At 35.9% G+C, this 13,065-nt stretch overlaps 4 protein-coding genes across 4 annotated transcripts; 1 reads left to right on the top strand and 3 right to left on the bottom strand.

Moving 5' to 3' along the window:
* Positions 1-28: 28 nt before the first annotated feature.
* On the bottom strand, positions 29-2,370 carry LOC120152214 (B-cell receptor-associated protein 31-like). Its single transcript, XM_039164483.1, has 2 exons — positions 1,922-2,370; positions 29-526 (listed from the first exon to the last, which is right to left on the bottom strand). Exons 1-2 carry the CDS (start codon positions 2,205-2,207, stop codon positions 144-146), a joined length of 669 nt encoding a protein of 222 aa, XP_039020414.1. The 5' UTR covers positions 2,208-2,370; the 3' UTR covers positions 29-143.
* Positions 2,371-3,699: 1,329 nt separating this feature from the next.
* Positions 3,700-5,636, top strand: LOC120152252 (cell division control protein 45 homolog). The gene is given in 2 exon segments (XM_039164514.1): positions 3,700-5,208; positions 5,211-5,636. Coding segments are annotated over 2 exon segments (1,794 nt in total). The 5' UTR covers positions 3,700-3,803; the 3' UTR covers positions 5,600-5,636.
* Positions 5,637-6,384: 748 nt separating this feature from the next.
* LOC120152326 (E3 ubiquitin-protein ligase SDIR1-like) lies at positions 6,385-7,055 on the bottom strand. Its single transcript, XM_039164578.1, has 2 exons — positions 6,797-7,055; positions 6,385-6,722 (listed from the first exon to the last, which is right to left on the bottom strand). Exons 1-2 carry the CDS (start codon positions 7,053-7,055, stop codon positions 6,385-6,387), a joined length of 597 nt encoding a protein of 198 aa, XP_039020509.1.
* A 5,512-nt stretch (positions 7,056-12,567) lies between these two features.
* Positions 12,568-12,957, bottom strand: LOC120152327 (secreted RxLR effector protein 161-like). Its single transcript, XM_039164579.1, has one exon. The coding sequence runs from the start codon at positions 12,955-12,957 to the stop codon at positions 12,568-12,570; it is 390 nt and encodes a 129-aa protein (XP_039020510.1).
* Positions 12,958-13,065: the final 108 nt, after the last annotated feature.

Below are 13,065 nucleotides of genomic sequence, written 5' to 3' on the forward strand. Positions count from 1 at the left end.
TGTCAAGAATTAACATTTCAAGAGTTAGAAAAGTTTCATCAATGCAGAGGCCTACTTTCCCCCACTGCACAGATCCTTTAAGTCTCCTTAAGTAACACCAATCAGTACACTAAACACGGATTTTTTTTCTTTCTCTGAACCCTTCAAAATTTCCTCAGCTCTTTGTATCCTGAAGCATGATTCTGAAGGTTTTGGTTATCTTCTAATAAACGATCATACTCGAGTAGCAAATCCGCAGATTGTTTTTGGAGAGAATCAATGTGTGCTTCAGCAGTTTCGATCTTCTTGTCTTTCTCTTCAGATTCTGATCTCAGCTTCTTCAAGTTATCTGATAGGGTAGAAATTTCTTCTTTCAGTAGCTTTATCTCCTTGGAGGTTTTGTTCTCCTTATCTTTAAGCTGTGATCTTTCTTTCTCGAGACGCTCGACTTCCTCTTTTGACGATCCCACCCTACTCCTCAACCAGACAAGTTTTGTAATATAATGGTGCATACGATCAATCATGAAGCCGAGAAACAGAGTAAAACCTACAAAATCAAGTTCATAAAGTCACAATTATGCACCAATACCACTAAATAAACGGGTAAGAAAAGAAAAATCATTTCACTCAATATTACAGGCATAGCTTATTCAGTTTAGATCAGCAAACGCTTAGAACCGCAGTTCATACTGTTTAATTTCAAGCAAGGTTTCTATTACAAGACAACCTAAACTTTTATTTGGCATCCATTTTAAGTATAACCTTTGCTTGGTTAATCCGGAATTAACAATTCTTTTAAGAAAGGCTTATGACATGAGAGCATACTAGTTGCAAGAAACGGGTAAAGTTCGTAGTGAGAATACTCAAGTCAGCTATGTTACATGCATACACTTATTCGATCCAACTGCTTCTAATCCTACATGCTACGCAAAGATAAAACGAAAATGTAGCAATGCTAGGTTATATATATTGTGTTAGCATGCAGCAATTGATAACAGTGTTAAGTCCATAATTGCAGAGTTTTGATTACTCTATTTTTCCACTGGAAAGCCAGCAATTATCACCCAATCGAGCTGATACCTCAATAAAATCTAGACAACAGTTAACTGTTCAAAAGTCCATAGAGAGATACTTGGTATGGAGTCATGAAGTGAACCGTTGGCATAAATATAGGAAACGTACGCCGTAATTGTTCATGGATATGTAAGTTCATAGGCACGACAAAGACAAGAACTAACCCCGTAAGACTAAAATAACCAAACACTTGCAAGAACAAGAGAGAGTATAAGAGTGAAGGAAGCCAAGGCAATGGCCTGACCCTGAATCTAGCCACAACTAACCTCCAAAAGGTCTTGGGTTTCAAATCCAGATCTCCACCTATTGAATACAAACTCGGTTTAACTTACCAAAATGCTCTAATGATTTATCAAACAAATAGGCCATCTTCGATCGCAAGTTTCAAAAGGCTACATATATTACTGCTCGAACACCAAGTGATGATGTATTAATAACTAGAACGAATATTATTGCTCTCCCTTAAGACCCATTGACAACAAAAGAATCTCATTAAAATATTAAAGCTCTCCTAATGTCCTTAGGCAGAAATCGACTTAACAACTCGATATAGGTAAACAGGCAATAAGACTGTATAGCTTATGCACCAGATTTCATGATATGTTAATATATTACCGTTGCTTTCTCTGATACATAATGTATGTAATTTCCCAATGCTGAAAGACGAACTATTCGACGACCTATTAACGGCTGCAAAGTTTTCTCTCATAGTTTCAACATCTACCTTAAAACCAGAGTCACCAAACAACATTGTACTTTGTAGGAGGCTTAAAACAAAGGCAATAATTTAACAGTCGAGCAAAAGATTCTAAGTTACTAACAGAGAATGCATAAACCAAATGAGGCATAAAAAAGAGCAGAATCATACCAATGAGTGAAGCTTCAAGCAAGTGGGTTCTCCATAGAACCTGATCCATAGGTGACATGGTTCCAAGCTTCGCACCCTTGTTCTGGATCTTGACAATGCTCATGAGACTCGACAAAAGAATCACAAACATTGTACCTGCAATCGTTTTCACAGTAGCAGGACCTTTCCCCGTCTTTAATTGATCTAAGCTCTTTATGACGAGCTCTCTTAAAGGCCCAATCTTTACCAATAGAAGGAACGCCATTGCTCCTTCAGCAAAAAGAACAAAGAACAATAGCTGAATCATCCTAAAAGACTTGATTTTGACACAATGGTTATCGATATTTCATCAGATAAAAGGGGGGAAATGGGAAATTCAGTAAGAAACTAGCGGAATCTTTGGTTATGGTAGCTGGTTTTTTAGTTTCTAAACTAAAACTCGAAAACCCCCCCCATTTCAGTGAAGTGGGGATTTATCTTTGGAAATTAAGGGACTAAGCTTGGGATTAGTGGTGTGTGGTCTGCTAATGGGCTTGCTTTTTAGGCAAAAAAGGAACATGCAAAAAGACAATATTTTAAGTTAAAAGAGAATGGTTTAATGTAAAATAAGTGCCTATATTTTCTTTAGTTTATCCGGGTATTTAACGTTACAAACGTTAACAGTTTAGGTGTTTGAGCCGTCAATAGCGTTAGAATCTTTTAATTATTTTCAGACATTCCAATTTTCAGAACCATATGTGTTACCAAATGTATTATTTGTCACATTAAAATCATGCATCGGTTTCATTTTATATTTTTACTTCATTCATGCATCGGTCTTAATGGCTCTTTTGAACAATTCAAACTGCTATTTTTTCTATCGTGTCACTAGAGTCATTTTTTTTATTAAATAAATAGTTAAAAATCAAGGAAGTTCACTTGTGATAAAAAAATTAAATCTATCTTAAGTATTAATTAATTCAAAATATTCACTTAATCACTAAATTATGAATAATATTTTAAAGCACAATCGGCATATACTTTAAATTTGACGTATTAAAAATAAATAATTCCTACTTACATTTTTATATTTTAAACACATATGATAAGATCCAAATTATCATTATAACAAATTTATACTAATTTACAATTTAATCTTCATATTTTAAATATGTTACACCTCTAATATGACCGAAGTGGCATCAGCCTTAAATTAACAATTAAACTAGTAGAAGAACTTGATTGATTTAACGATGAAGTTTATGCCCAATTCAAAATTCGTACAATAAATTTGGGACAATTAATAAAAATAACCCTTTTTAATTTCATCCCCACGCCAAAAGGCGATTTAACCTTGACCGTTGATCTATTTTAAAGAAGTAAATCCGTCGGCGTCGGTGAAACTCAAAGAGCGCCAAAACTTCGCGGTCGGTCAAAACAATTCGAAATTTCAGTGAAAAGCCCCTAAAATTCAAAAAATAAAATAAAAAAAATGAAAATCACTCACAGCTAAACAAAGACAGCGCTCCCCGTCTTTTATTTTGCTCTCAGATCTGGATTTCAAAATAAGCAAACAAAGGCGCTGAGAAAATTTCACTTCCTTTTTCCTTCTTCAATCTCAGGTACTTGAAACTGTATTTACTTTCAGTTCTCTTTCAAGTCAACGCTGTTCTTCTGTATTTTATTATATCGCCCATGTATGATCTGGTTTTTATTTATTGTTTGTTTAGGATTGCTCCGATTTTATGAATTTTTTTATGCTCAATTAGGCTTGATATGAATGGAATCAGAGTACGAGGTTCTTCTTAGGATGCAATCTAGTGAAATAGCGTGAAGAAAAGTGAGAGATTTTTTTATACTTTCCAGAGAAAAGTTTCCAATTTTCCATCACATTTGAGCGTCGTATCGAGGAGAACAGAAGAAAATGGTGAGGGAAGAAAGAGTGGAGTCATTTTACACGAGGCTTAGGGAGTCAGCTAGGGCTTCTTCTCTCTCGCCTTTACTTATATTCCCGTCCACCTCCGATGTCGACTCTCTATGTGCTCTCAAAATCATTTTCCATATTCTTGAATCTGATTCAGTCCGGTACTCGTGTTATCCGGTGTCTTCTTTTCAAGAAATCCGAGAATATGCTGCATCTGAATTGAGTTCTTCCTCCGATGAACCCGTTACCATGCTTTTGATAAACTGGGGGTGCCACCGTGACCTCCAAGAGGATCTTAAGCTAGGGTCAGCTGCTAGAGTTTTTGTCATAGATAGTCATAGGCCGATTCATTTGCATAACTTGAGTGACCAGAATGATCAGGTGGTTGTTCTTTATACTAATGACGATGAACGGTTGGCTGATCTGGCCTATGATTTTGAGGTTAAGGAGTTGGCAAATGCTAGCTATTCTTTGCATAATTCAGAGTTGGATAGTGAAGAAGATGAAGATAGCAAAAGCGAGGATGAAGATGAGGAGGAAGAGGAGGAAGGGAGAGTCAGGGATGGTTCTAGGAAAAGAAGAAGATCATCTTTAGAAGGTGAAGAACCAGCGTCACGGCGTTTTAAGAAACTGAAAAGGGATTATTATCGGATGGGAACTTTCCATGGCAAGCCATCAGGGTGTTTGATGTATGATTTGTCACATTCTTTGAGGAAAAACACGAATGAGTTGCTTTGGCTGGCTTGTGTTTCACTTACCGATCAGTTTGTTCACGAGAGACTAACTGATGAGAGGTATGAAGCTGGGGTTATGGAGCTTCAGCAGCATATTAACAGTTTAGGGAATCTCGATGCTGTTACTTCGGTAACTCTTAAAGATGGTACCAAGGTTCGAGCACCTGATTCCTCAAGAATTGCCTATGAAGATGAGCCAAAGCTTATGTTGCTAAGAGAGTGGAATTTATTTGATTCAATGCTGTGCTCCTCATACATTGCCCCTAAGTTGAAGACCTGGAGTGATAATGGTATGAAGAAGCTTAAGCTTCTTCTTGCAAGGATGGGATTTGCACTTGTAGATTGCCAGCAGAAGTTCCAGTACATGAATCATGAAGTAAAACAGAAGATGAAAGATCAATTTGAACAAATTTTGCCTGAATACGGACTTGATGATTTCTACTACAAAAGTTTCTTGCGTTTACATGGTTATACTTCAAGGGTTTCAGCAGCAGATATGGTATATGGGGTTACTGCGATGCTTGAATCATTCATGCAGTCGGATGGCATGTGTGCTTCGAAGCAGTTTGGGATGGCATATGATGCACTGTCCCCAAGTAATCTTGATAAGCTGAAATCTGGAATGCAACAAGCAATCAAGATACAAAGAGCTATTCTTAGGCAAGGGAGTGCTTCATAACAAAGAGTGGGTGCATCAGGAGTGGGAGAAAGTTTAGGTGGGTGAAGCTCGAAGATTCAGTAGACACAAAGCTGTTGGGTCACCCCCAGGCTCTGACTAAGTTCTGTTACTTCCTAATGGATGCCTTGAAGGAGAAGGGAGCAAAGCTGAAACCTTTGCTTTGTGCCTGCATATTGCAAGAGCCATCCAAGGTGTTGATTGTTGGGGTCTGTGGGAAGCCTCGTCTCGGAGCACTTAAAGGGAATGCGTTCGGCCTTGCATTCAGGAATGCAGCCGAGGAAACTGGAGCTGAATTCTTCCACGAACTGTTCGAGTCTTCATGGATTGTGCTGGATACAGGCGTTGTTAATTCCTTCATGGTCAAACTAACTGAGAAGCTTTGATGTAAAGCTTTCAACGTTAGGGCAATTCTAACTTAGCTTTGTTAAATTGGAAACATTTTTCCTTTACTTTTATGCAAATTTTTAGCTTGTTTGAAATTATTCATAAATAAAATTCCAGTTCATGATCAGAGATATTTTAATATTTCTTTCTTGGGATTTAAGTTTCATCTTCAACTTTCTATTCAATCATATTACTACCCTTTTTCTCGGTAAAATAACGAAACCAACTTATAAACAAGCACGAGTTCTACAAGAAACAAATCAACAAAACAGAAACACAAAGAATTGTAATCCATCTGATTGGTGGGCATCTCAAACTGCTTCGAATATGTCAAGTGAAACAGAAGGACAAACAATATGATATTTTTAAGTCAAGTGAATTATTCACTAAATCCACTGAAACTTTACTCAAATCTATACATTTAACCGGATAATATATTATAATCATTAATTCATACAAGTTTATGATCGGTAAATTATGTTGTTATTCTTTAAAATTTCGGATTCGAATGTCAATAATGTTAAGCTTTAATGTTAATGGTTGAGAGTTATATTTACACATATACTTTTTGTATTTGTCCCAAATTAATTAAAAAAAATCTCATCAACGGATAGTTTAATATTTTTTTCTTGGGTTTTAAGTTTCATCTTTAACGTAACCGGCAATGATTCAATGAATATCTTCTGTCTAATCATATTACAACCTTTTTCTGGGTAAAATAATGAAACCAACTTACAAACAAGTACGAGTTTTACAAGAAACAAATGAACAAAACAGAACCCATCTAATTGGTGGGCATCTCAAACCGACAAATAGGGCAATAATGGCTCTGCTTCAACCATCTTTCGATGCAACCGCCATGAAAGAGATGAGAACATGGCATCTGGAATGCTTCAAATCCAACTCTGAGTTCCTCTAAGCAAACCATGCAATCTCCTTTCTCCCCATCTTCTACTTTGACCCTTTTCACCATCATTTTAACAGACGACTCTGTCGCTCCTACCATCCCATAGGTACTGTTTTCGAATTCCATTCTCGATTCCGCCAAAGCTCTGGTCATCAATGTCTCCTGGTCGGTCGTGGGTTCCATTGCCACAAGCATATCGGATTGTAATTGCAGGGCTGGCAGTAATATCCCACGTCCAACATTCCACGCACAGTTACAAGCCCACATTGGATAATATCTTGAAGGACACCTTCATAATCAGCGGAGGAAGTGTCCACTCCGAGTTCTGCAAGCTTCGGAGCAAGAACCTCATTAAGGTGGCGGGGGCTTTGCAGAAGGTTCAAACGGAAACAGAGGGTTCGTTGCGAGAAGAAAGGGTGGGCGGCGGCGGCGGTGATGTAGCCGACGTTAATGGTTAAGACAATGCGGATGGAAGCCGGAGGTATTTGACGGTGGTGCGGTGTGAATTGCAGAGGGAGAGATTGATGAGATACAACTTTATACTCCATTGAAAGGTTTGAAACTAAACTTGAGAATAAAGCATTAAAGCTAAACTTGCGCTTGTGTAGTCTTTTATAGATAGCACAATGGCGGCGTAAGGAACAGTAGGGGTCCTAAAAAGTTTTAAAATTGAAACAGTGGAGTTGACCGTTTAACGATATTCACTTCAGTTACCTTTTAATGGGTTCATTACGTTGTATTTTACTAATCTATTGATTTTGTGTTTTAAAATGGGGGTAAACTATACCATTAACCACCTAACTATTTAGTCCTTTTACTTTTGCCATCAATCTTTCAATTTTATCAATAAAACCACCTAATAAATTAATTGTTGTCAATTAAGCTACTAACAGTTAATGGAAATGCTGACATGACAGTTAAAAGAATTAGCATAATTATATATCTAGTCCTTAATTCTTGTACATTCTCCCAATTTGGTCCTAATTTAAATTTAATTTAATAAATTAACCATTCAATCAAGATCTAACATGTGTGAGTGCATGATTATGACACGCGTCATTAGTGTCACCTCTTGATTGGATAAAAAATTATTTAACTAAATAGATTAAAATTAATAAAAAAATACATCATCCAATCATGTATTGTCACGTGCCACTAACGACACATGTCATGATCTATGCTGATACATGTCAGATCCTGATTGAATGATTAATTTATTAAATTAAATTTAAATTAGTACCAAATTGAGAGAACATATAAATATTAAGGACTAAATGTACAATTATGCCAATTCTTTTAACTGATATGTCAACATTTCCGTCAACCGTTAACGATCAGTGGCTTAATTAACAACAATTAAATAATTAGTTGGTCTGATTGACAAAATTAAAAGATCAATGGTGGTAATTGATATAGTTTACCCTTTAAAATATTAAAATTTATATATATTACCTCCAAGTTAATAGTAATTCATTTTGATCTGGGTCACTTAAAGGTTTTGGATTACATAACTTACCTGTTCTATTTTTTTTAAGAGTCAATAGAAGATTTAGTTTGTAACTGGATCGAAGATGTCGTTGTCGATAGGCAGTTAGATTCTTCTGTGAATAAGACATTCTGGTATTAGTCCCAAAATCTTTAAATTCGATAATATTTTGTACTTCCACTCTCATCTTCTGTGTTGTCCTTAGTAGATATTTATTGTTAAAAATTAATTTAATTTTAATCATTTAACAAAAAAAATAGTGTTTAAATTATTTTTTATTCATTTTAGATTCTTAGTCTTTTGGTTAAGATCGATATTGAACATTTTTTCCTTATCATTTTAAGAGTTATATTCGTCACTACTGTTAAAAAAATCATCAAGTGACACATATCGTGGTTATAATTTAAACCAAAAATTATTTAAAAATTTATTTAAAAAACATCAAATTTCTCTATTTAAAAAAAATTCAAGCCCCTAAAAAATTTAATTCTAAACCCTTATTACTATAAATCATCATTGCCGCTGTCGTCACTAAACGACCGTCCACCCATTGTGGCCCACTCGTCATTGTCCTAATCCCTAAAATTTCTAAATCTCTAATCGTATCTTAGTGAATGTTATGATATTTCCTAAGTGAAGGCAAAATAAAGTTCAATTAGTAATGGTCATGGTATAAATTAAAGGGGGAGAATAATATAGATGTGACAGGTCACATGACGACATGCAACGTCGATGAAACTTGAAAAGATAGATTTGATTAAAATTTAGATTCAGGTCTTGAAATTTAAAAATTTAGATATCTGGGTATTGAAATTTAAGGTTTTAGGAGATTAAGGACGTAATTATTGTTTTCAAACTCCCTCTTTGATTCCTCCAAAGCTTTGCTCATCCAGGTCTTCTGGTCGGTAATGGGTTTTCGAGGCAAGCAAGATGACAAGATTTTTTTAAGAGAAAATAACCTCAGTGACCAAAAATCCTAGATAATGTATGATTTTGACCAATTTTTTTTGGATTTGCGAAAATGACCAACAAATCGCAATGCGATCTCTAATTCGCATTGCGATCTCCACTATCGCAAATTCGCGTTGCATTTCGCGTTGCGATAGTTGAAAATCGCGTTGCGATTTTCCACTTCGCGTTGCGGTTTTCCACTTCGCGTTGCGATAGTCTACAGTTGTCGTTGCGATTTTCCAAATTCGTTGCGAAAATTCGTTGTGATAGTTAAAAAAAAAGATTTTGTTTCTTAAGAATTTTCTCTAAAAAAATAGTATTCGCGCGGACGTGTCTAATACACGTATTACCACGACCACACGTGACCACGACCACGACCACGACCTGAGACGAGACGAGACGGACGGCGGCGGCGGTGCGCGAGAGTCCCCCTTGTTCTCTATCACTCAACAAGGAAGTGGGAAAGCCAAGCCTTAAATACCATTCTCAATAGTGTTTCCAATACTATGTGGGATTGAGCATTACCAACATTTGTTTCTAATACAATGTGATTATTCAGGAAACAATTAACAATCATGCACCTTAAAAAAACTGAATCAACAACCAATTGCATTAGTATTATACGATTAAATATGTCATAATTAAAAGTCAATCTACAATCAATCGTGATTATTGCAATTTTAAGCAAAACATTCAAAAATAATATCACTATTTAAGGCTCGATCCCCATAGTATTGGGAACAAGTGTTGGTAATGCTCAAATCCCACATAGTATTGGAAACACTATTGGGAATGGTATTTAAGGCTTGGCTTTCCCACTTTCTTGTTGAGTGATAGAGAACAAGGGGAACTCTCGCGCGCCGCCGCCGCCGTCCGTCTCGTGGTCGTGGTCGTGGTCGTGGTAATACGTGTCTTCGACACGTCCGCACGGATACTATCTTTTTAGAGAAAATTATTAAGAAACAAATTTTTTTTTAAACTATCACAACGAATTTGGAAAATCGCAACGACAACTGTAGACTATCGCAACGCGAAATGAAAAATCGCAACGCGATTTTCAACTATCGCAACACGAAATGCAACGCGAATTTGCGATAGTGGAGATCGCAATGCGAATTAGAGATCGCATTGCGATTTTGTTGGTCATTTTCGCAAATCCAAAAATAGTTAGTCAAAATCATATATTATCTGAGATTTTTGGTCACTGAGGTTATTTTCTCTTTTTTTAATTGAATGACTTCAAGGTGAAGTCCAAACCAGACAAGAAAAAAATATCCTTAAGCCAAAACTTTGTGACAAATGCATTAAATCGTAAGGTTGAATTCATTAATCTTACACAACTAAACTTTCCTATCTTGGAGAGGATCAAGAAAGGCATGAGAAAAGCAACAGTCCAAAGGAGCTAATCAAGTAAAGGAAGACTTGTAATTTTTACTCGGGGATGACCTAATTCACATCTAAAGAGGGAGACTGTATATTCCAAAGTGGGGTTACCTATGTGAGAAAATAATGAAGGAATATTATGACTCTTTATAGGTAAGACACCAAAAGGCTCATTGCACACAAGTTTAAATGGATCTGTTGGAAATGAATACTGCAAAACGAGACTATTAACTATGACAGGGCAAATAAAATATAATTAACAAATGAACAATTGAAACTGTGTCGCAGTGAAAATCACTATCGGTGGTACTGCTCTTCTGATAGCAACATAGAAAAGAAGTTTGGAATGCTTTAGATCGAGAGGATTTGTGAAAGTTGAGAAGCTCAGAAAGCCTCTCTAATTATAAGTTTAGTTCAAGGGTAAAATCTCCCACAACAAAATCAGATATAAATCTGATTAATTTCTGAATTTAAATTGTTTGAAACTGTTGTTATAAACGAATGAATCTGGCCTTAAAGCAGTTTAGATTCGTCCTTTAATTTCCAGCCGTTTATAACTCATGTAATTACACTTTGCAACTCTTGTAATTACTCTGTAACTGGCACAATAAACACTTTGAACAGAGTTGAAATATTTCCTAGACATAATTTCAGAAACTAACAATTCAGATTATAAATTTTCAGAAATCAAATTAATAACTAATTAATCAGTTGTTACCCTCTGAAATTTAAATCGAACCAGGACACTTTGCAGCCTACAAATATCATAAAATTCTTTAACGATCTTTTTTTATGCTCAATAAAATAAGAATTTTCTCCAAAAAGATAGAATCCACGAGGACGTGTCGAAGACCCGTATTGCCACGAGCCTCGACCACGTCCACGGACGGACGACAATGACGATGACGACATCACGTGAGATTTTCCCTTGTTCTTTATCATTCAACAAAGGAAGGAAGAATGGACATTATAAATACCCAAGCCCAGTAGTATTTCCCACTCAATGTGGGATAATGTTTTACGCATTACCAATATTCCCCCCACTAATGCGAAATAATTTTTCTTAAACTCAAAAAATAATCTTCTCAGAAGAGCAATAGCGGAATTAGTTGCTTAAGCACTAATGAACATATCTTGAACTAGTACATAGTGATGATGAGCAATTCTTCTCTTAGAGAAGTGAAACTAGTCTTGAACTTTATAAGATAAGGGTAAATTCATAACACACAACTAACCCTTTATCCACCGAAGTCCTCGATGTGCAAGATATATGTACACAAGTGTATATTTGGCCATCTTACCTCATGATTCTAGTAAGTGTATTAGAAAGATGACCCAACGTTTTTCATAGAAGGTGGCTAATCCTTCTCACTTACGTAGCTTATTTCATCAGATTTATCTCAACATAAACCACCCTAAAATCGGGCTATGAAATAGTTAAGAACCTTTTACAGGAACTCAACCTCTCAAAGGTTATGGTGATTTTCTTCAAGTTCATTATAAATAAACCACTCATACTCTGAATAAGAAATCATTAAAAATAAATATTCAACCTCATTAAGAATAAATATTCAACCTCATTAATCGGTGAATTCAATATGTCATTCTCAGTAGGATCATCCAAACTCTTGGATTTGAATTCATTAAGAGTTTTTTTATATATAAAACTCAACTTTTCTAGCGGTAAGTTCATCTTGTCCTTCTCAATTAGGACTACACACTCAACTCTGAGTTATGAACTTATTAAGAATGGATATCCAGCCAGGTTTGGAAATTCAACAAGTCTTTCTCACTAAGACTACCCAGAGCTTGGGCTATTAATTTATTAAAAGCAATCAAACTCATCTTGTGCATGTACATTGTTTGTTATAGGGATAGGTATGTAAAAATGTACACTGTGAGTCTTTCTATGGTTTCGTTTGACCACATCAAACTTAGATAACTAAGATGGATATCCATCACGAATTCCTCAACCAATGGATTTTAAACCCATCCCCCTTGACGAATCTAGGACCAGTTTCCTGATTAACCCTTTGGTAAGCAGATCTGTTATGTTCCTTTCCGACTTCACATACTCTAAAGATAGTACTTCATTCCTTATTAAGTGTCTAACAGATTCATGTCTTATGCAAATATGTTTATTCTTACCATTGTAAGCTTGGTTCTTGGCCACATATATCGCATCTTGTGAATCACACAAGAAGGAGACTGGAGGAGTCGATCTTCCCCACAACAGAGTTTCATCTAATAAATTTTCGCCACTCTGCTTCTTGCCCAACTAAGTCAAGAGCTATAAACTCTGACTCCATAGTGGAACGAGCAATATAGGTTTGCTTCGCAGACTTCCACGAGATCGCTACTCCACCTAAAGTAAATACATACTCATTCGTAGAGCTTACTTCATCATTGTTAGAAACCCAGTTGACGTCACAATATCCTTCTAAAATCGCAGAATAGCAAACAAACTCAAGTTTCCAATACATCATACCCTTAAGATACCTGAGTAAGCGTCGAAGAGCAACCCAATATTCATCACTTGGATTATGAGTATATCTACTAAGTATGCTCACGACAAACTTAAACATGCAAGAAATTCTGCAATTTTTAACAGCATCAAGCTCAATGTCCATGTTTACTGCCACCTTGTTAATCTGGATGATTTCTTTTTGGTTCTTACTTTCTTGTTAATTTCTTCTCAAAGTATTATAAAATTCATATAGTTTTTTGTGAAATCTAAA

The sequence above is a fragment of the Hibiscus syriacus genome, unplaced genomic scaffold (assembly GCF_006381635.1).
Source record: "Hibiscus syriacus cultivar Baekdansim isolate YM2019G1 unplaced genomic scaffold, ASM638163v2 tig00111088_pilon, whole genome shotgun sequence".
Taxonomy (NCBI): Eukaryota; Viridiplantae; Streptophyta; class Magnoliopsida; order Malvales; family Malvaceae; genus Hibiscus; species Hibiscus syriacus.